The following is a 22168-nucleotide window of genomic DNA, read 5'->3' as shown; positions in this document are numbered from 1 at the left end:
ACAAGTAACTCACAATTATGACGTAACATTTATTTGTTCTGCGTGTAAATTATTCCAAGGAAAATATATGTAATAAAATAGTCAATTCAAAAGTCTTCGTTAAAAGTTAGTTTCAATTTAAACATAAAATAATAGGTAAACCTGGAAATATTTTTGCAGAGAAATATTAATTAGGAAAATAATATTGTTTGTCAGGTAAGGCATATAATTTTTGAAATGGAGGAACGCATCCAAAATAGCATATATTCTATTTACCACCAACTCCAACTCGTAAAATGACGTTTTGGAAAGTCTCAAAGTAATATAGTAAAATCTAAAAACAGACTGCTCTTTGACTTGGTCTAATTTTAGACAACGGGGATGTGCTATGCAAAGCAAGTTGCCAACATCATTGATGAGGTCCACAATTACTTCACACATGAATTAAATAATGTTTTACAAGTAGCAGATCAATTCAACTGTACGCAATGATACCAGGGGCTGCTTAGGGAGCAAAGCCCATATATGGATGCCTAAGAATTTCTCTTGGATGAAATAGCGATAGCATCTGAACATCTAAAAGTAAGAAGATAGAATACGTCATTCTGTGGATGCCTTGAGGTTACTTATGATTGGTAAAGATGTTATCACGTGACCAACCCCAGCAGAGATTTGTGACTCGTGACCCCGTTGAAATTCCTCCCACCCGTATGGAGACTGTTCTTGCCGTATGTTTTGAAGTCTGAACGCTCTTTCCTTCGCTCGCCACATTCCACACGGAAAGGCAGTCTATAGGCGCTTTCTCGGCCGCGGCTTGTTCATTCTCTCAGCTCCGTGGATTTTAAATCGGTGTACTACCGTTTTACTTTGTTGATTTTTTCCGTGAGAAGAAACCAAATAACTTTTTACCATGGATACCATCAAGAAGAAGATGTTGGCTTTGAAGGCCGAGAAGGAAAATGCGCTAGACTCCAAAGATGCGGCGGAGGCAGAAATGAGAGCAGCACAAGAAAGGGAGGAAAAGGTAAAGTTGTAAAATCAATCAGGCATGACGTTTCGTTAAAAAATTAGCACGAATTAAGAAAAATTAAAAATGTAGACATTCATTAATAACTTCTTTAAGAACTTTATTATGTTTAGAGAAAAGTTTGTATGGGAAACGCGTTTTTGAAAGCATGAAACAAAATTATGTACGAAAATGCTGAAAGTTTATGTCACCATGATGGATGTTACGTGTCGTTTTACAAAGTTTAAAGTCGGCAATTCGCCAGGAGTCACTATACATGGTCATGCTAAGAATTCCCGCTGCTAAAAGTCACACAAGGTTAGCATCTACACATTCTAACTTAATTTCATTTGAAGTTGCCTTTTTAAATTATAATTATTGGAGAATTTGTGATAAAATTCAGTGCAAACGAAAAGTTAAATAGTGGATTAACCCTTAAGCAGCGTCGTCTACGGTAGATAGCTCATTTGCATACGAGTTTGTCTGTCCGCCATTTTTAAATGGATGTACATTCTTTGCATACGTCAGACATACCATGACCAAATAGATAAGAAGAGGGCTCTAACTTAGATACAAAAAGTGCAGTTTATTGATTAAAATAATGAATAAATTTGTTGTTTTTAATAATTAAATATCTAAAAATATTAATTTCATTAGTACCTTCTGATTGTATCTTAAATCATTTTTGAATCACATTAAGCAAGTATACCCAGACGAACCCGCAACAGGATCACATTAATAAATCATTTCTCCAAACTTATTCAATTAAAGATATCCTTTCTTTTTCCAAATTATTGCACCTTTCCCTCAGTTTAAATTTCATCTTGTCATTTCCTCATTTTCACTTATTTTTAAACAATTTGCGCAAAATTTAAAACTTATCACATATATATTTAACGACATATTCGTTTGTCGATAAAAATTTATTTTGGTTAACCTTACATTACTGTTATTTCAATTTTACGGATGCAATAATTAAAACGTTTTTTCTTGCATGCATTTTAAAATTCTTTTCTTCTTTTTAGAAAACTTTCTTTTAGTCTCCATCTTTTTAAAATAACCGTCATTATAGTTCACCGAATGTCATTAACATTATTATATACTTTAAAATATTAAAATATGTTAAAATTGCTATGCTACCATAAATTATAGTATAATATGGGGAAAGATAATTAGGCCTTAAGTATATTTTAGACGGTAAAATGCAAACATTTCAATGCATTGAATTCTTTCTAGGTTTACCATGGTAAAAATGATATAAAATTACAATCCCTTAATCAAAACAAAATGCATTAAATTCCGTTGCATGCAATCATATATATACTATGACACTTGGACGACACCAATCGGTTCTTGGAAACTTTTAAAAGTGTGAATTTGAAATTGGCCGGCGTAGTAAAAATGTCGCGTGTGTGTAATAGCTCTAGGCACGGGCCAGATGCCAAGCTGGGAGGTGTCAAACTCGAAGCATACCATCAGCTCTTGGTTGGCAACAAGACCAAATTGGCTGCCGATATCAGGCTGCGATAGAAAACCACACGTCTAGGCCGACATTTTCTGCAAAATAAAAATAACTTTGCACAGTAGGTGTGGTTAACCGTTGAAAAAAAATAAAATATGTTTTGTTCTTTAAGAAATATTTAATGAGATTTTTTAACGTGAAATGTATTCATTATTTTCGTTGATAAGATAAATCAAAATAGAATAATTTGCAGTAACTGATTGTTATCCTCTACAAAATGTCCCAATATAATTATTTCAAATTAAGGTTAGAAAAATTCCTACAAACATATTGGTGCATTTTGGTCGCTCTGCTTTGAATACCTTGAATGAGCGGAATAGGCCTACGATGTCCATATTTTCGTATTACTACGGCCAGAACAAAATGTCGCATAAAGATTTTTTGCCATTTTGAACTAGTATTATTCATATAGGCCCTAGTCTATTTTGAGTATTATAGCGTGTTCACACGGTTTATCATAAACATTATAAGAAACAAAATGAGAATACCCTTATAAATACATATTCCATGTCAAATATTCAGCCCCCCCCCCCAACCCAGGGCCCACCCCTGCACCGCGTCGCAGAGTGACTCCGGGACAATATCATGTAGGGGCATATACTCATCATCCTCTCAACTGAGTTGGGCCTATCAGTGTAGGATTTTTTCGGACTAGGGGTCATGTGGGCTTCATGAAAATGCAATTAATGGGGGTCATTCAAAAAATTGGGTGTCATTGACAGTGAAAAAATAGGCCTAGTAATTTTCTGGGGAAAATGTGCAAAGGTTTGCGAATATTTGAAATTGGAGGCTAAAATTGAAAACAAAAATGTTAAATTTGTCATGTATGCGCGCGAAGCGCGAATAAGTATAAGAGATTTGGTGTAATTAATTTTTCTTTAAATAAGGGGGTCATTTGGTGTAAGCTGATATGAAAAAAGGGGTCATTGGGTGTAAAGTTTGCCTTAAAAAAGGAGGGCTATATATTGACAGGCACATGACACGTACCAATAATTGGAGTGCCCCCGTCCATTCGGTTGGGATTAGTAAATTATAAGCTAAACATGCAAAGGTCTGTTATCTTCCTTTTTTGGCTTTGAGTCACTTTGCTGCAAAAGTAGAAATAAGTCAAGTTGGGATACAAATCACTGTGCAGTTTCAACCACTCCTAAGAGGACCCAAGGTGGATTTTTTTATTTTAACAGGAGTAGATCTATATACATAATGAGCATGTAAAAATGTACAAAATATAATTCGTTAAACTGTCTTTCTTAACTTTGTTTTGATTTTAATTTGATTTGATTTTCAGGCAAACGATCAAATCAAGGAATTGCAAGGCAGAATCAAACAGCTTGAGGAAGAATTGGACACAACGGGTGAGAAACTCCACGAGACAGAAGTCAAATGTGAGGAGGCCCTCAAAGCACAGAGCAACGTAAGTACTTTCTTGAAGATGAGTTATATTTGGTATCTCTGAATCATGTATCGTCCCATGATGCAACATTCTAGAAAAGGTCAGATCACAGAATTAAAACCAATCTAATTCTGTGGGTCAGATAGAAATGTGGATCAAGATCGAATAATGAGCTAATATTCCAGAATCAGTTCTTATTTATACTACTCCAATTTGATCTTTCTTGGATCATATCTTAACTGGATCAAATTTGCGTAAAAGTCTGGATCTGGAATTAAATAAGCCCATAGTCATGATAGTTGACACAATGACACTGATATGATTCAATATTATTGCATCTGAAGAGTACAATGGTATTTTCCCTCCGAATTGCTATTCCTTTGTTTTTAAAGTTATCGATTTTGGAAGAAAGTGCCCACAGGACAAAAAAGTGACATCTATATAATTAATGAATGTTAAAATCAGAGGAAAATTCCTGAAATAAGGAGGAGGTTGAAGTATAATGGCAAAATTTAGAGCAAATTTAAGAGTATAGTTTTGTGTATCAATTTAATCTATAATTGCAATTTATATGCTTTTCAGTTCTAAAATTGTCACATGAGCGCAATATGCTACCCTAAATCAAATAATTATAATCAAGATATTTTCATTATAAAAGTTTATGAACAAATTACATTTTCATTTCGTAATACCAATCATTTATTATAAATTAGGGAGTTTGGCGAAATTTTAAGGTAGCTCCCAAGTAATTAACATGTATTGTTTATTATTATTTGTCAACATTAGCATGTATTCAGTATTCATGTTCAAAGGATGACTGCCCTCAATGGAGAACCTATCGTCAACAGTTGAGTGTTTGTTTATTGAATTAGTTCAAGTGTTCACTTTTGTGTTGAAGGACTATTGGAAGAATATCCAATTTAACAATTTTGAAGTCTCAAAAAATCAACAAAATTAATCAGGGTTGCCAAACCCGCGATTTGGTAGTCCACTGTTGAAGATTTCCCTCGCGAATTTCAACAATTTCCTGTCCACAGATGATTAAGAAAATAATTTCAACTTTTCAACAAATCAGGTGCAAGGTATAAGGCTAAGCATTTAGATGTCTTGAAACTTACATTTATTCAACTATAGGGGCTGTGAAATAATTAGTTATGAACCCTGCTCAGACCGGAGAGGGGTTGTCTGATCATGGGGTCACTCATACAGTTTATGTTGCATGTTGATTGTTCTGAGACTGCACTTTAAATTGCGCTGCATCAGACGAAGTTGTACAACTTTCAAAATGGGATGCACCCCAAAGTTTTAAAAAAAACCACTGAAATTGCACCTGACCTTCTCAATTATATATATAATTCTAAATGACAATATCCTCTCACATCAGTAATCACATTAAGTATAACATTAAAACAAATTATATGAAATATCAGTACCGCAAAAGCCGGTAACCGCGAAAGACGGTAGGCCCCTATACCCGCGAAAGACGGGTGACCGCTAGTACGTATAGATATACGGTAGCCCAGTAGTACAAGTACAGTAAAATGCGTCCATCTCCCAAAAGCTGGCACAAACATATCAAAAGTCCCGGAAAATCCAAACAGTGTGCATACAATTTCCGCTAAAATCCACCGAGTCATGTTGAACTTGCCGTATTTTTTTCACAAAAGATCTAAAATAATGCAAATTTTCTGTTTTTTATTCATACGCCTCGTCCAATATTTTAAAACTCACGGTGAGACCATTAATTACGCGTAAGTTTTGTGTTTCGGATCCAATATTTTCACCCACTTGGATTCATCAAAACATAATAATGATTAAAATCGGCCTACCTTTTATTGTAGACGCGGCGCCCGCCCGTGGATCCCAAATTTGACATTTGGACTTTTAGCCTATTTCTTAAGAATGGTATGTGCTAGACAGGTCAAACTATATTTTCTGAATCCTGATGATGAGAGGAATGCATTTTACCGGTATGGTTTTTAACCAGATTCGACCAAATGTCATCCTGCATAATCGGACCATAATTGAATTTATGCAAATTATCCGGGCAAATTATAGGCACTGTTCCATGTGTTATTTTATATGGCTTTTCTGAAATGGATGGTGATTAAATGGATTCTGTTGCAATTAGTAGTGGATTGACCCATTATTTTCCTTAGTTTGACTGGGCTAAAAGAAGAAAGCAAGTGAATTCGTCATGAACCCTTTAAGCTCCTTTAGCTTGATGTTCAAACAAGTTGATTGTAAGTGGGGTGTACCGACGTCAGGTGGGCAGGGAAACAAGTTCCCCGGCTCAAAAGACTATAGACCGAGACAAAATTGTCGCGCAATGTCTAGTACCGCGGGTACCGGCCAACAGGACGATTTTGCAATTTTGCCCCTTGAAAAATTTGCTCGGTACACACTTCTCTCTACCTACTTTTTGCTGTTGCAACCCATCAGCCTACTAATTGTTTTACAAAAAGCACCTAAAAAGCACACAAATTTGCCCAAATTGGGTATGTAAGGGAACATTTGGGCAAAAGGCAATTAATTGGAATATACTCTGGGCCTATGCCAAAATCGCTAAAAAGGTACCCAAAAGTTGCGGCACATCCCGTACACCTTTAACCAGGAGAACCCAATGTAGAACATGCCCTCTGGGGTTCAGTCCAATGCTTAGGCCTATGCATGTTTGGAGACACCGATATCAGTGGACAAGGTCAGTCCATCAACCGAACTGCTCTTTTTAGAGCCACCAAATCTTCAATATAGTAACCGAGGGGACAACCTAAGTTTACGACCCGTTTCAGGGCCATCATTCTCACCATAATTGGACAATGGACATGGTCTAATAACTCATAATAATAATTCTTTATTTGATAAATGACAATGTTGTCCTGAGTTTACACCATAAATGCGCTGTTGTACCACAAAGAACTGTGTTTTCCAATCATTACCAGGATTTATTCGGGGGAGGTGCAAGTGGGGAGCTCAAAAGTGGACCTTTTGTGAATTTTTGCTTCAAGAAAGGGCTAATTCCAACGTTTGGCTGACCTAGCAAACACAAAAAAAAATTGTTTTAAAAACGCTATAGGCCTATAAAGATGTTATTTAACGCGTTTTGGTAAAACGTAGGCCTATATATATAATTTCTGGGTTTTAAAAACATTTAAATGTCGGGTTATACAAAGGTCATTAAAACGCTTTTTGCGAACATCATTAATTTTTTTAAATGTTGTCAAAATGTTATGTAAAATATTTTGGGCAAACATGTTTACAAAATATTTTGTCAACATTATAACATTGCAAGAAAGTTTTGCGCAAGTTTTCAAAACGTTTTTGAATATACCCTAAAACGTTTTATACCCATGTGTATAACCATCAGCCATTTAAAACGTTTTCTGTAAAACGGTTTGTGTTTGCTGGGTGGGACATCCACGAAGATTTTGACATGCCTCAAGTTAATACAAGCCAATGTGATAAAGGATGAAATCAAACTCGACCGCCGGTTGAACCACGCTCCATTGTTTAGAACAATAAAACCGGCTCCAACCGGACGGAACCACCCGGAACCGGTGGTCGAGTTTTGATTTCATCCCTAAATTGAATAGGTCCGATTTTCGAAATAAATGTTCCCAATTATACTTGGGGTTAGGTTAGGGTAAGGGTTTTGTGTTTGGGTAAAGGTTAGTTGGTCTGGGTTTTGTTCGTATAGGGTATTAAGGTGTGTGGATGGGTTGTGTAAGATTTCAACAACAAAAGATTTTTCGACTTTTTGATTTTCGGAAACATTTTAGATTTTGGTATTGGTTTTGATTTTACTATTAAATTTACGCAAGAATATAATCTGTGCGCCCAAAATTGTATAGCTCGAGCTATCATCAAAATGTCACTTTAAAGCAGTTTAAAGGAGTTATGACGATAACTATGGCAACTGGAAAGTTTTAAACTTTCTATATAGCTAAGCTTGCTATAGGCCTATGACATATAGCTCATGAAGGACCAAATTAGTTCACATTTTTATCACCACATGGTGACAATTAGAACATTGAAATGTTAGAAAAACAACTCCTGGGAAGCGATATTTTGGGAAATTCCAAGTTTAACCCTTATTGGTCCCTGATACCGTGACAAGACCCCGGGACCATATACCTTTAAAAGTTTTAAAACAATGGTGGCGCTGTAACTCGTCACTGCATGGCACAATCCAGCCCTGGCACAATCATTAGCAAGTAGAGCACACCGCCATGTTATGGTCATATCATATGGATGCTCAATTGAATCGGGGGGGGTGACATTTGACAAGCTTCTCTAAGGAGACAGCTTTTTAATTTTATATAATAAAATTAATACAGCAGTGCACGACTTTCAATGGAAAATGTTTTCCATGCACTAGGCCTGGATACGAGTGATTCTGCCCGAGGATTCGTGTCACTCAGTTATCAGTTAACTTTTAACAACATTTACAAATTGCTGGAGCTTTGTCTACTTGAAAAGTGACACATGATGTGCCAATTTTAGAAGGGGTCAGTATGTTTATAACCCGTATGAATTAGATGTCGGATAATGACACTGTTAGATGTTAACCCAGTTTAGACCTGAGACGAATATAACTAAAGAGAGATATGAGGAAGCAAGGCCTATACAAATACCTGAATCAATTTCTTACATTAAATTGTCACACTGACTTTCTATATTGTGAGTCTATTGTGCAATCACTAAAAGAACATGCTCAGTACATCAAACTCATACCTAGGTTGCATTAATTTGACCGGAATTGTTACACAAAATGGGTTGAAATTAATTAAATTATGTCAAAATGTAATGTAAACTTCTTTTTGTTCTGATTTTGACATAATTTCTTTAATTTTGGCTCATTTTACATTAGTAAATAAATAATATGATATTTATTTAAAAATCATAAATTAATTAGGCTTAGGCCTACCACTTCAAGTGCCCATTGTTTAAAATTACCCATCTAAAGAGCACCGACCAGATGGTTCATGATTCAACTCAATTCAGTCACTTTTACAATTGGCCATATCTTCGCGTGTAGGCCTACACTGCCGATTTTATTGAAACAAACTTATGTAGTAGCTTTAAAAAAATTACCTTGACGACCAAGTAAAATTCAATACACACCTGATACAATCCATAATAAAGTGACTTGCCTAATATTAATATTTTCTAAATTGTATATTAATTTATTTCTTACAACCTGTATATGGCTTCACAAGTTGTAATAACTTGTAATGAATTCCTGCAGATTCGGTCGTTAAATTGAAAGACATCATCGTCCAATTTGTATTTTTGTCTGTCTGTCGAAAAGACAATCAATGTTGATGTTATTTTGCACAGATTACTGCTATTAAGTGCTAAATTCACTGTCCAAATCAAGCTTTTTTTTATTGAATGTATTGAAACAGCCTAAAAAGTGGATGCTAAGTAAAATTGAAATCGCGAAACTTATCCCTTTGAATGAATTAAAAATCGGACAACTTTTCAACTTTCTGCTGATTTCCCACAGGCACGTTTTGTAAATAAGTTGAATATTTAGTGGTGACGTCATAAATGACGTCACAACATCGAAATTCTTGGGTCATGACCATGGGGTTTCCTCACTTCATTGATTGACAGCTTTAATAAACGACAAAAACAAATGATTGGAAAATACTAATGATATTTTAATAATAATAAGCCTATGCAAATATTTTATTAAATAAATCAGTATTTTCTCCATAAGAAAATAATAGCCAAAGTCACCAAAATCAATACTGAAATTGACCAAATAAGGTTGACCTCGGGATCCCCAACATGCATAAATTACTCATGCATAGAAACCACCGGACATCACTTGCCGAGATCTGCATGTAAACCACAATAGTTAACAGATGGGCATGAGACTGATACCCAGCCCACTTTTTCAGATGACATACCTGTATTGAAATATCAATCCGCACGGAGCACACATTTGGTAAAGAATAATTAAAATAGAGAGAAAAAGTTGATTATTCATACCAAAAAAAGTATAAATTGACAATAGATTGAAAAACTTGGCAAGTAAATCCGATATAAACTCGCATTTGTGATTTATTTTGACGGACTTTATGAAGTACTGCGAATTAGTATTGCCCGGAACAAATCAGTTATAGGGCCAAGCTTCACCCGTGTATTTCTCTGTGCGGTGTGTTGAATTTGACGAGAGGGTACCATTTTTTGTCGGAATTCCACAGCTGTAGGACTGAAATAAAACAATCATGGCTGCGGTAGAAAATATTAGAAGGAAAATGCAGGCGATGGTACAAGAGAGGGACGATGCTAGAGACGATACAGATAAAATGAAATTATTATATGAAGAAGAAAAGGACAGAGCCGATCGGGTATGATTTTATTATGTGGGCAGCCATTTTAGTGTGCACTGCCCAAATAGTTTTGCTTGTTTTACACGATATGTTAACAAAATACCGTCATCATATTATAATGTTAAGAATTCTAAATGAACTGTTAGAACTATCACCAAGTCTTGAATTTGTATGGATTTAGTTTTACCTTGCATTTTACATGCAAACATGTCGAGACAGAATTAACAGGTTGTGGATGCATTGCCAATGCAATATGAGATTAGTTGTCACACAGGCTCCATATAAACACTCATCACAAAATAATAATTGATTGATTCTACATCATGACTGATGATGACACACTTAAATATTAAGTCTCAATAATTGGACAAGTGACCAGTTATGAACATGATATATAATATTATTGTATGCTGTTAAAACATTTCTGTTAACATGTCCAGTTCCACATGATTTTATACATTACAAATAAATACAATGTTTTGATACAATCGCTGTATTCACAGCGATCACGGCACAGTGTTACTGAATACATGAAGTGGTGTTTCCCATCACATCAATTATCATGATAATGTTTTATTCATTATTTTTTAATATTCATCTAATTATAAACACTATCTATCAGTATCACAGTATTCACACTGATTCACACTAAATAAAACATGGCAGGCAAGAGACTGGCAGGTCAATACAATAGCTTATTACACTAACTTCCAAGCTTAGTATGGCACTCAAGCTCTGATCAACAGGTGCGGTCCTGTTAGGGAGCGACATACGCAGGGCTTTTTGTGTTCCCTTAGTGAGCGCTGCTCTGCATCATTGCCGGCTTGTTTACGATTTTAATCAGCCGGTACAATTGCCGAAATGGGTGCAACTTGCTGGACTTGAGTTCCGATCTGTTTACAGGGTTTATGGTTGGGGCAGGGCAGTCCCCGGGGGCAGTCTTGTAATGAGACTAGAAAAATTATTTAATTTGTGTACATCGTGGAACATTCAACTACGCTTGTTACTCCGTGACTAATCACGCTAATTATTACACAAGTGTACAACACTTCTCTACGCAACCATATGCGAGGTTATAATCTGCGTACAACAGCTTACTACGCACAGCCACGCAAAGAGTATGTTCCATGATGTGCAAGAATTAAATAATTTTTCTATAGTAGAGTTGCACCCTATCAGTATCACTAATCATTCCAATAAGTCAATCGGAATCGCACTTCTGTGTGTATGCTGATGCTGTGTATGGCTGTACATGTAGGCCTACACATTATCACCATGAGCAAGCAAGCTCCCTTCCTCTCTGGAAGCTAGTGAAGTAAATTATTATATCAACCTCTATGTACATGCATGAGGTATTTGTTTTGAGACTTTATATAGGAAAAAAAAAGCCCTGAAATATTCCACATTCCCAGCCCAGCATTTGTACATGTACGGTACATCGGACATCTCTGTAGACACATTAAATTGGAACTCAACATCCGGATAACGACAAAATGGTGTTGAGTGTGTGGCTGCTTGCACATGATAATTTTCATCTTGAATAGGGAAATGAGAATTAAGTTTAGAGAAAAAGTTTGTCACACATTACAAGAGCAATAAAATATGCTGAAATATGACATTAAATTGTCATTACATTTATACAGTAATAAAACATGAGGAATGGTTGAGCGTACATGTACATTCGTAGGCGTTTTTTATAGCTTGTGTGCTGCATGTTATTTCAATTAGGTATTGGAAACATGAGTTTTTTTCCCTTTTATTATGTGGAGCAACTGAAATCTAGGAGATAACACTGACAAAATGTGATTACATGATTGTACTACATGTACATAAAATCTTGGTGAATAGTACAAGCACAAAAATTGTTTGGTGAATCCTCCTTTCTTTTTCATACCAAAGACAGGCATGTGGATTGGATTATTTGGAATTTGATATGAATACATGCCATTCATTAAGTGTGTGTAGGAAGACTCATTTCCAGGTCATTTATCATTAATATGAGACAAGTGAATTATTGTCAAGGGAAGTGATTGGCTGTGGTTTTCTTTGAATTCTAATCTCTTGTGTGTTTTCCATTGATAAAGTTTAGTGACTCAATAGTCAGGGGATATCCCTATGTCATAATGTGGTAAACTTCTGTTGTCAAGCTACTGACATTTTAATTTTTTTAATGTTTTTTAGATAACTCGCCATAAATAGTAAAAAAAAATGTAATTTTTGTAAACTATCTAATAGATATGAACTTACTAAGTGCATGTAGATTTTGGTGTCAAAAATACTGTGGCAGTAAAATAATAATGTTGTTTTGATCTTCACACACATTGCAAATTACATTTCAATAGGGAGTATGTTTCACTCAGTCTATAACCATACCATGGTCTTTAGACTAAAACAGACACATGTACACAACTACATTGTATACACCCATACACACCCCCACTTACGCAAACACCTGCAGGCAACCCACCCTGTCAGTGTCAAGTTTTCACTGTCCACTGCGGACAGTCAGTGCGGCCTTACTGGGTACTCTTTATAGTTTTACTATCCAAGTGCGGACCTTGCTCTACACTGGCCATTGTCAGTTCCATTTTGGATAGCTAGAAACACTGTCTGGACTCTGGAGGAACTGCAGATGTCTGCAGCCTGCAGGTTCTGAGCATCCACAACTACAATGTATGTAGATTTCCCATGTCCACATTTGCCTGTGTTTATAAGTGCACACATGCACCCCCCTCCCCACAAACAAATAACTAGATTGCAAAATCACATCCTACTCTCTTGCTTGTGCAGGTATGTGTGTCATGTGATGTCATGTTTGCATGGTCATACTTCAGCAAACATGAGGTGCGTTGTGGCATTATTGGTTCAGTGGAGGTCCTAGAATAATTGTATACATGCATTGTGCAATATTCACACAGTCATAACTTTAGGAGCAACAACTTCAAATAAGTGGTATTGGCCTACATGTTGTGACTAAGTTGGAAACAATTTTCAGGAACAGACTTACATTATGACAACGTAATATTTACAAAACCTTTGTCCAATGATGATCATATGACTTCCTCCAATTCCTAGTCATTATACTTGGAAGCCCATTGTTAAAGTTCTGTAAAAACTGTAAAATTTTGACTTTCCTTTGCCTTATGATATGAGATAGGCAAATTTTATTTTTATGAATTATGATTTCATTGCAATCTTTATTATTTGAATACCAATGGTTGGAATCTGATAAAGCAGTACACATATGTGATGCGATCAAGCAAAATCAGTCGGAACTTGGAAATATTGATTTTGAGATATAGCCAAATAAAGGAAATATTTCCTTTTGTTTCTTCTTGTTTTGGAAACTCTTTAATTGCTCATATTTTTGGAACTGGTTGTTCAATTTCAATGGGGTTTTCTGCAAAATCCAGCTTTGTAAATGTTTTTTACTATCCTGTAAGAAACTGAAAATTTATTATTGCCGAGTTCCGACTGATTTTGCTTGATCGCATCACATATACCTGTTCACAAATGTGACATGATACATGTGTCAGAGACTCTGAGAGTACAACATTTTATGCATTTAGGACTATGAAGTGTTTTCCATCTTCCTGACCATTTCACCCAAAATCTTGACACCAATACTAAAAATTACCAACAATTCTGCTATCATTTGTACAGTAACACATAAAAAGTTGGAAAGAGGAAATTGATCCCACTGGGGAACCAACAGGCATGAGATTTGTAGCTGATCAGCTGAATTAAGCTTTTTTGACTTTTCAAACTCACACATTTTTATCTATTTTCAGCCCAATTTGGGGTCTTTTTTGCCAATTTCAAGCTGTTTTTCACCTTTTTTTTGTGTTCTACTTCAGCTTTTTTCAAGCAAAGTCACTCTCATCCTGAATCAAACTCAGGACCTCAACCTCTGGCTTGAAAGACCTGCCCCTTCCCCAATTGGTCATGGGAGCTTTGTGATTTTGGCAACAGAAAATTTGCCTGAAGGGTCATTCAACCCTAAACTCCTTGTCACAAGTTTTGGCTTGTGGTAGCACAAATCATAACATGAAAAATCAGGCTGAAACTTTGATAGAAATGTACGATATCTGAAAAGATAAAATCAGCAACATAGAGATTTTCCAGTCTCACCACAGTTTGTTCCATTGGGGTCCTGTTCAATAGAGTTAAAACCAAAAAGACCCTTTTTTGAAACATGAGTTAGAGGATAATTTTTTCCTCTGTTCCTATCCTAAATCTCTCTGTAGGAGATACTCCAATAAATTTATGTCTAAATTTGAAGTTCATTTCCAAATGTTTTTGTACCATTGCTTGTGGGGATTTTGATTGTGGAATGTCACCTAAACCTCACTGGTATTTGAGGCATGTAGCTCCTACACAGATTCTGTATCAGAATGCCAAATTTATACTTGACCTTCATGGCTTCATTGTGCAGCTAGCAGCAGTGAGTCATTAAGTTACCATTCATGATATTGACCCCTCAAGAACTTAAACTAAAAATAGGTCAAATTTTCTACTCTGCAAATTATTACCTGAAGCAAAGTATTGCTTGAAGTTTGTGATGAAACAATGTGTGCAAATTATAAAAATCAACTTTGAGGGAATTTAAAGCAGACCAGAATGCTTGAGTCACTTTGCTAAGATTAACAGTGAAGCCATTTTCCCAGCTGATAACACTTGCCCTGTATTCACCTTTGGTTATCATTTCTCAACCATGCAAATTTCTTCATTTGTTATCACAAACATAATGTACTGCAATGTAATGTAATGTATGGTACATGTACATGTTACAAATGTATCACACTGTAGATGCCTACACCGTTTTGAGAAATGTAACCATTTGGAAGCGGCTACTTCCTATCATAAAGTATTAACTTTTTCTGATTTTTGGAGAGGACATCTTGAGGCCTATGTAGTACGAACTACCATTGTCTGTAATATAATAAATGCTCATTCTCTAACACCCCTGCGATTTTTTGATGAAAACAATTCATAATTCATATTATGCAAAAATGCCATATCGTGTGAGACTGAGTATATAAAGTGGCAGTGATGCTGTCTGTCATGATTATGGGACCAAACCGAATCTAACATATTACCATCCAGTTCATTGTCAAATTATGGTAGAATTTCACTAAATAAATTACTGTCTTGCTTAAAATGCTCTTCCAAATGTAATTTTTGAGTATTTACCGCGATAAGGCAAAACAAAGTTGTTTGCTTGTCCTCGGCCGACCGACCATCTCGGCCGTCTTGACCGTTTTACAATTACCCCAAAAATGTCAGAATGAACTTTTCGTCTGAAAATTTTATGAAAACTTACATAAAATAAATGTTGTAAAATACCATTTACTGCATGTTTCCCCTTCGTATAAATTATTCTCAGTATCTACACAATACACATGTTAAACACTGAATTGACCTATTTTGCAGTATTTTAAGTCTGCCAGACCTGTACATAGAAATGAAAATTATGAAGTAGAGTAATACCTTGAATTTGTTGACAATGGTGGAAATTCTGTGATCAGTGAGTGTTTTACCACAGATAGGTCTACTTACAAACAAGTACTTTAGTACCGTATTTGAAAAAAAACACACAAAAAAAAAACCTTTTCCCGACCGACCGGCCCAACTTGACAAGAGAACAATTTTTTGGCCTAATAATATTGCTGGATTTGACCTGGATAAAAAAATGATATTGCTGGATTTGAACCCGGAAACGAACCAGAAGTTAGTGATATTTTGGCCATTGTCACCCTGATTAAAAACAAAATTTTACTGAAAGTTTTTTCTAATAAATAATTATTCTCCTTTCTAACATTGCCCACCCGGGGTGTATTACAGACAATATGGTAGGCCATATGGGACTGATGTACAATGTATGTACATGTGCACATCAACATCAGGGTGACAATAAATTAGGGCTTTAATACAATCCATTCAGTTCACATCCTGACTTGTACAACTAGAGGGCCTACATGTTTGTCTTATAATGCCAGTTCAACAGTTGTTTACCAATTTTAAATTAAAAATGTATATGAAGTTTGACTTTTATACTCACTAACCCTAAAACACCTATCCCACTATAAGGTCCTTCCCCGGGGTTCCTTCCAGTAAGCAGGGATTGGCTAAGGCACTGATTGGTTATAAGTATTATTGGCATAGCATCCATGCAAACAAACATACATGTAGGCCTACATGTACATGCAGTTCCTCGACAGGGCATAATATAACCAGTATCGCATCACATTTTGCTACACAAGCAGCCAAATTGATATGCAATCACACAAACATTAAATGTCATTGCTAATACATAGTTCTTGCTATACAAATAAAACTTTGTCACAATTATGCTATGCAAAATTCTGACACTAAATTATGCCCTGTTCCGTGAAAGGGGGGGGGGGGTGGGGGCACTCACATGGCTACATTAGGACTGGTGTATTTTGTAATGTCAGAGAGGGCCTGTCATGGTCCAAAGTGTACAACTGACAGAAGATAGAGAGTGCAGGATGAGATACAGTTTATTTCCGCTGTTCAACACACTTTTGACTTTTGCAGACAAAATTTACTCCAAAGTTTATTTTTCTGTGTAACTTCAAACCTGACTAAAAGTGATGACACTGTGAAGACAGATTTGGTGTCCTGGGTTAGGCCAAGGCTAAATCTACCCTCCTGCCCCAAGGCTGTGTATGATACACATCAGGCTAGGCTAGCCCAGTTAGGCTATCAGTGGGGGATTTTGTTGATAGCATTTATGTGACCTTAGGTGACCTCATCTGGTGAGATCAGCTGTGGTACCACTGTGGTGTGTTCATGTTCTCATTCATTGACTGTACATAATACATAGCTGCATGCAAGTCCATTGTCAGGGTTGTTCCCTCAATGTTTCTGTATGTGTTGACTGGTCTCCATGACTATGTGAGAAAGCACAGAGACTCCAAAACTAGTTAATTTTTAATGGGTTTTATTTTCATATTTGATAACTGTTGACAGAAAGGGAGGATGGTTTAATAAAACAGAACTTGGAATGTACACCAAGGTAATGGAAGTGTGAAGTTTATTATTATAACATCAAATTTCAGTATTCCCACATTTTAAGAACAGTCACAACAGTGGAACACAGTTTGGAATGGGCTTTAAATTATTGATTGAGTCCTTGAATATTTTTCCAATGGCAATATTTTTTAACTTAAATTTTAGGATTATTTAACAAAAATATTTTTAAAACATTCTTACTTTGTTTTGGGATCCTGAAATAGAATACTGTCAATTCAAGAAAATAACAGGTAAAATTGCATAAATTACCCTACTTTTGTGTCACCCTTGTGTAATTTGAAATGCCAACTGTCATTATGTCTGCCCATAAATGAGATGAAATCATAAAATTACCCTTTTGATGGCAATAAATCCATCTCAGCCATCAGCACTTTTGCCCACAGCCTCATGTATCAATTTATTAAAGGGGCTCTTGGTGATGATGATGCAGCATACAACATGCATTTAAACACACTGAAATTAACACAGAAATATTAATATTATGCACACAGTGTTCAAGGGCACTGCAGTCTGGACATTATGCGCTCCCTTTCACCTGCCAGCCTGCCTCCTGAATTTATGAATGTGAGTCATCTTGTTTCCCAGTGATTGGGCTCGCAGTATAATCAGCTCAATTTAAAGATTTATGCTGGTCGTGTATGCCATTCACGTGTTATTCTAATAAACCAGTAAATACGGTGTATGTGAGTAAATGCAGTGCTTTAGAACATAATACATAGCCTGTGTGTAGCTCTTCGCCACAAAAACATGCACATGTAATGTACATGTACAGCATACATACATGTACATATATGTGAATACTTATGGAGTGTTAAATACACAATGTGAATAATTGCATTTGGTTGCTAACAACAACGGTTGAGTTTCAAGTTTTATGGTTATTGTACTTTGATAATCTTTAAATAATTGGGGATTTAATAAATTTTACGTGCAAATTTATGCAGCTGATTTAGTTTTTAATGTAGATTTAGAAAATAAGGTGTATCACTATGCACACAATTATTTTAAGCGTTAATTAATGGTGGTTGGCCTTATTTAATAATACGGTACAACTTGTCAATTGAAGTATGCACAAATTTATCGTGAAAGCATTCCTGTGAGTTTCTATCATGGGTAACCAAGCAGAAATTCAAGGACACATTGCATGATTCATTGGGTTTCTACTGGAATTTTTGTGAAGAAAAGAGTGTTTCATTGAACTTGGTTGGTATGGCGTGGGTGTCTGATGTTATTTTGCATTTTCAGATGTGAGAAATCGTAGCACAATTAGGCCATAACGATAAACATTATTGTCTTCTGTACTGTGGTAAAACGTTTTCTATAATCGATAACAATTGATCAGTATTTTGTGCCAAACATTCCAGAGTCATACAGTAATTTGGTTCAAAAACATGGGCAGTGGGCACTCACACCATGTAGTTCAACACCCTTCAAATTATGATACATGTGGCTCAAAATATGCTAAGGTGTCATATTATAGCCATATATTTTGACATCTTTTTTTAAAATAATAATTATAGAAATGGAATATTTGCTAGTTTAGTGGCAAGTTTAGGTAGTAAAGACATAGAATACACAATTTAAGTAAAATCCTTTCACTCTAAATAATAAAAAAATAAAAAATAGCTGTAAAAATGCCTATTTTTACATTTTTATTTGTAACATGCCAAGAGACGCCTTTTTTCAACAGCTTTTAATTTTTTTTATGGATCCTTATAGAAATTCATGTGACCTGTTTCCCAAAATGGTGCAGTAAACCAATCAAAAAAACAGAAAGAGGCATTATGAATTATAAGTTAACAGATCAAAAAATGGAGTTAAAAGTTTGCCTTGCATGTGTGTTACTATTGTCTGTCAAACTTTTGATTGATTTTGAAGTCCCTCAGTTTTTATAAACAAAGACTTGAAGCATAAACTAAAGGGTAAATCTATTGTAAATAACTTCATTTCTCCATATTATAATCAATTTGTAAGTGGCTGCCATCTTTTTTGAACATATAACAATTTTAAAATTTTTCTTGAAATGTCTGTCAAATAGTAACATACGCAAAGACGGTGCTGTAATTCCTGCTAAACTAGGGTGATACAGCTAATTATGCTACATGACATAGCATTTAGCTCCACCTAGCTTTGTGGCACTATCACTTTGTGAGGAGAAGCTTTTTTGATGACACAATCCATTGTTAAGTGTTGTCTGTCAAACATTTGTACGCAAGTAACATACGCAAGACTTGTATGTGTCTGTCAAAAGTAACATACGCAATAAATTAAAAAAAATTAAAAATCACTTGATGTTCACATTATGATGATAGTTTAGAGTTTATAAAAGTGTTTTAAAACATGTGATTTATAAACTGCATGTGATCTTTATTCAATTTCCCATCTTGAACTACTGTTTTGCCAAATTATTATTCTGTATGTTACATTTGACAGACATCTTGCGTATGTTATGGCTTGACAGACACACATATTTTATTTATAACAATTTATCCTCCTTATTGTAATATTTGGACACATTTTTTCCACAATTAGTTGCTGTAGGTCCTACACCTAAATAACCACAAAATACCTTATGTAATACTTTATAAATTTTTATTTGATTGCAGAAAATCATCAAAATTGTGTCTGTCAAATATAACGATTTAAGGGCTAGAAAATTAAATTTGTGAAGTAAATGGTCTATAACTTATCTTTCTTTTTAGTGTATTATGAACGATATATGTGCATACTATAATTTAAACCTGGTTGGAGACCAAAAGAAAAGAGCTGGAAAATAATTGTGTGTTACACTTTTATGACACCTTAGCTTATTTTGAGCCATGTACATGTAGTCTACAAAGTACAAGCCATAAATAATTTCACAGCCATGGACTAGTTCCTTACAAAGTAGATCAGGGGACAGATGTTAAACAGATCCATTTCTGTGAGAAGATATTCAGTGTTATACATGTATAGGTACCCAAACAATAACATTGGACTTTACAGACTCTGATCCCATACATGTTGTTGTTGGCAATGCCATTCTTGTACTCTTCATATCAGTGTCAAGTTTCTTCACAGACAAATAAAAGGTGAATGCTGACATTCCTACCAATACAGTGTGTGTATCAAGAGATCAATCAGGATTATATTTCAAATAAATCAGAATTCTGCAAAAATAAGTCTTCTTTTGTGCCCTTGTTATACAGGGAGTGTTGTGCATGATTATGCAGGATAAACAATTCAGTGTATAGTATGGAAGAAAAGAATCCTGAGTAAATACTATTGTATGCAATGAACCATGTCAATCTCAAATTGGAAGGATTTACATATTTTTGTTTTGAGAAGATCATGCTTGTACATGTAATGTAGCCTGCCTGCAGGACTGCATGGCAAAAATTGTACTGTTAAATTTCACAAAATTTTGAAATAAATATTGCAGACTCCACTGTACAGGTAGCAACTTCAGTAGAGAAAACCATGTATGTACACTGCATGTATGTACATTGCAGGAACTTGTTTTGGTTTTACATAGGTTTTTAATGTAACGTATTATTGGCTTGCATGTAAGTTTCAGATGCTGTTATGATCAAGTTCCAAGTTACTGAATGTTACTTCATGCAACTACACTCAAGAATTTTAAAAGGCACCGTTTAAGGCTATACTGTTTTATTTGTACTACCGGTACTGCTACATAGTACAAATACATGTACTTTAACTTGCAGCTAGTACATGTACTAGTATACACCTTGCCTAGCCCTAACCCAAGGCAGTTTAAAGTTCCTTTATAGTGACAGAAAGTCAACACAATCGGCTATTACGTCTTTTAAAAAAAAGGTGGCTGACTTTAACGCTATGAGTAAAATAGCTTACTTGTACTAGTTAAAAGGTCAAAACAGGAAGGGAAAAATGGAGATTAGCGAGTCCCTTTTTATTATACTTCCTGGTAAATTTTCTTTCAATTCTAATACGGTACTAATAGTTTGTTAACTGACCATTTTACTATATTGTTACAATATATTAATTACATTCAATATATTATATTTATTAGTGCATAACTTGTCAATGTCAGTGAAAGCTTTGTTTCACTTTCAGTTAACTTTTTAATATATGCCCAAGTGAAAAACAAAAGTGCTGAAATCCCCATGCATCGTGGAAGGGTTATTAACTTGCAGGAATTGGGTAAAATCACTGAAAAGTCACCCAAAATTGATCTAAAACTTTTGTGTTCTTTGAGACAGGACATTATTACTGCAAATCGTGGTAGCCAATCAATGCCCAAAAAACTGGTGCCATATTTATCTCCAGTTTCTACAGGACAGGAATCTGTCCAAAATTGTGGTGAAAATCTTTTAAAAAAAAAATCAAACTGTGATTTAATTAGAATGTGAGGGAAACTGCATTGAAGAGCTTTTTCCAGTATAAATATGAACAGAAATATTTTCATAGCATTTTTATTCCAAAGATAATAATTGTGACTTTGCATTGGCTTGTTTGAATTACAGGCAGAAGCTGAAGTAGGCAATCTATCTAGAAGACTTCAACTGGAAGATGAAGAATTGGAAAGGGCGCAGGCAAGAGTGGAAGAACTCTCAAAGAAACTCAAGAAATAGAAGTAATTTCAGATGAAAACCAGAGGTAAGATACTTTTGTTGCTTTTTATATATTTTGTTAAAATAAAGATCACAATAGAGCAATATTGTTATATAATAACCATGTTGAAATTTGCAAGAACCATGCAGAATGATGCCAGAACTATGCATTTTACCAAGCATGAGAATACCCAAACATTGAAGTCTGTTCTTTCTGTAGAATTTGAAAGAATTTTGCATTGGATGATTGTTCGGTAGAAATAGAAATTCAAACCTATGTTGTTATGCAAAAGA

The 22168-nt window shown here is 35.2% G+C and overlaps 1 protein-coding gene across 1 annotated transcript; it reads left to right on the top strand.

Moving 5' to 3' along the window:
* The first annotated feature begins 727 nt into the window (after positions 1-727).
* On the top strand, positions 728-21920 carry LOC140152907 (tropomyosin-like). Its single transcript, XM_072175443.1, has 3 exons — positions 728-1003; positions 3796-3921; positions 21788-21920. The coding sequence occupies exons 1-3, from the start codon at positions 890-892 to the stop codon at positions 21893-21895; spliced, it is 348 nt and encodes a 115-aa protein (XP_072031544.1). The 5' UTR covers positions 728-889; the 3' UTR covers positions 21896-21920.
* The last annotated feature ends 248 nt before the right edge of the window (positions 21921-22168 follow it).

Source organism: Amphiura filiformis, chromosome 5 (assembly GCF_039555335.1).
Source record: "Amphiura filiformis chromosome 5, Afil_fr2py, whole genome shotgun sequence".
NCBI lineage: Eukaryota > Metazoa > Echinodermata > Ophiuroidea > Amphilepidida > Amphiuridae > Amphiura > Amphiura filiformis.
Note: the sequence above shows the minus strand (reverse complement) of the source record. Positions and strands in the feature narration are given on the sequence as shown.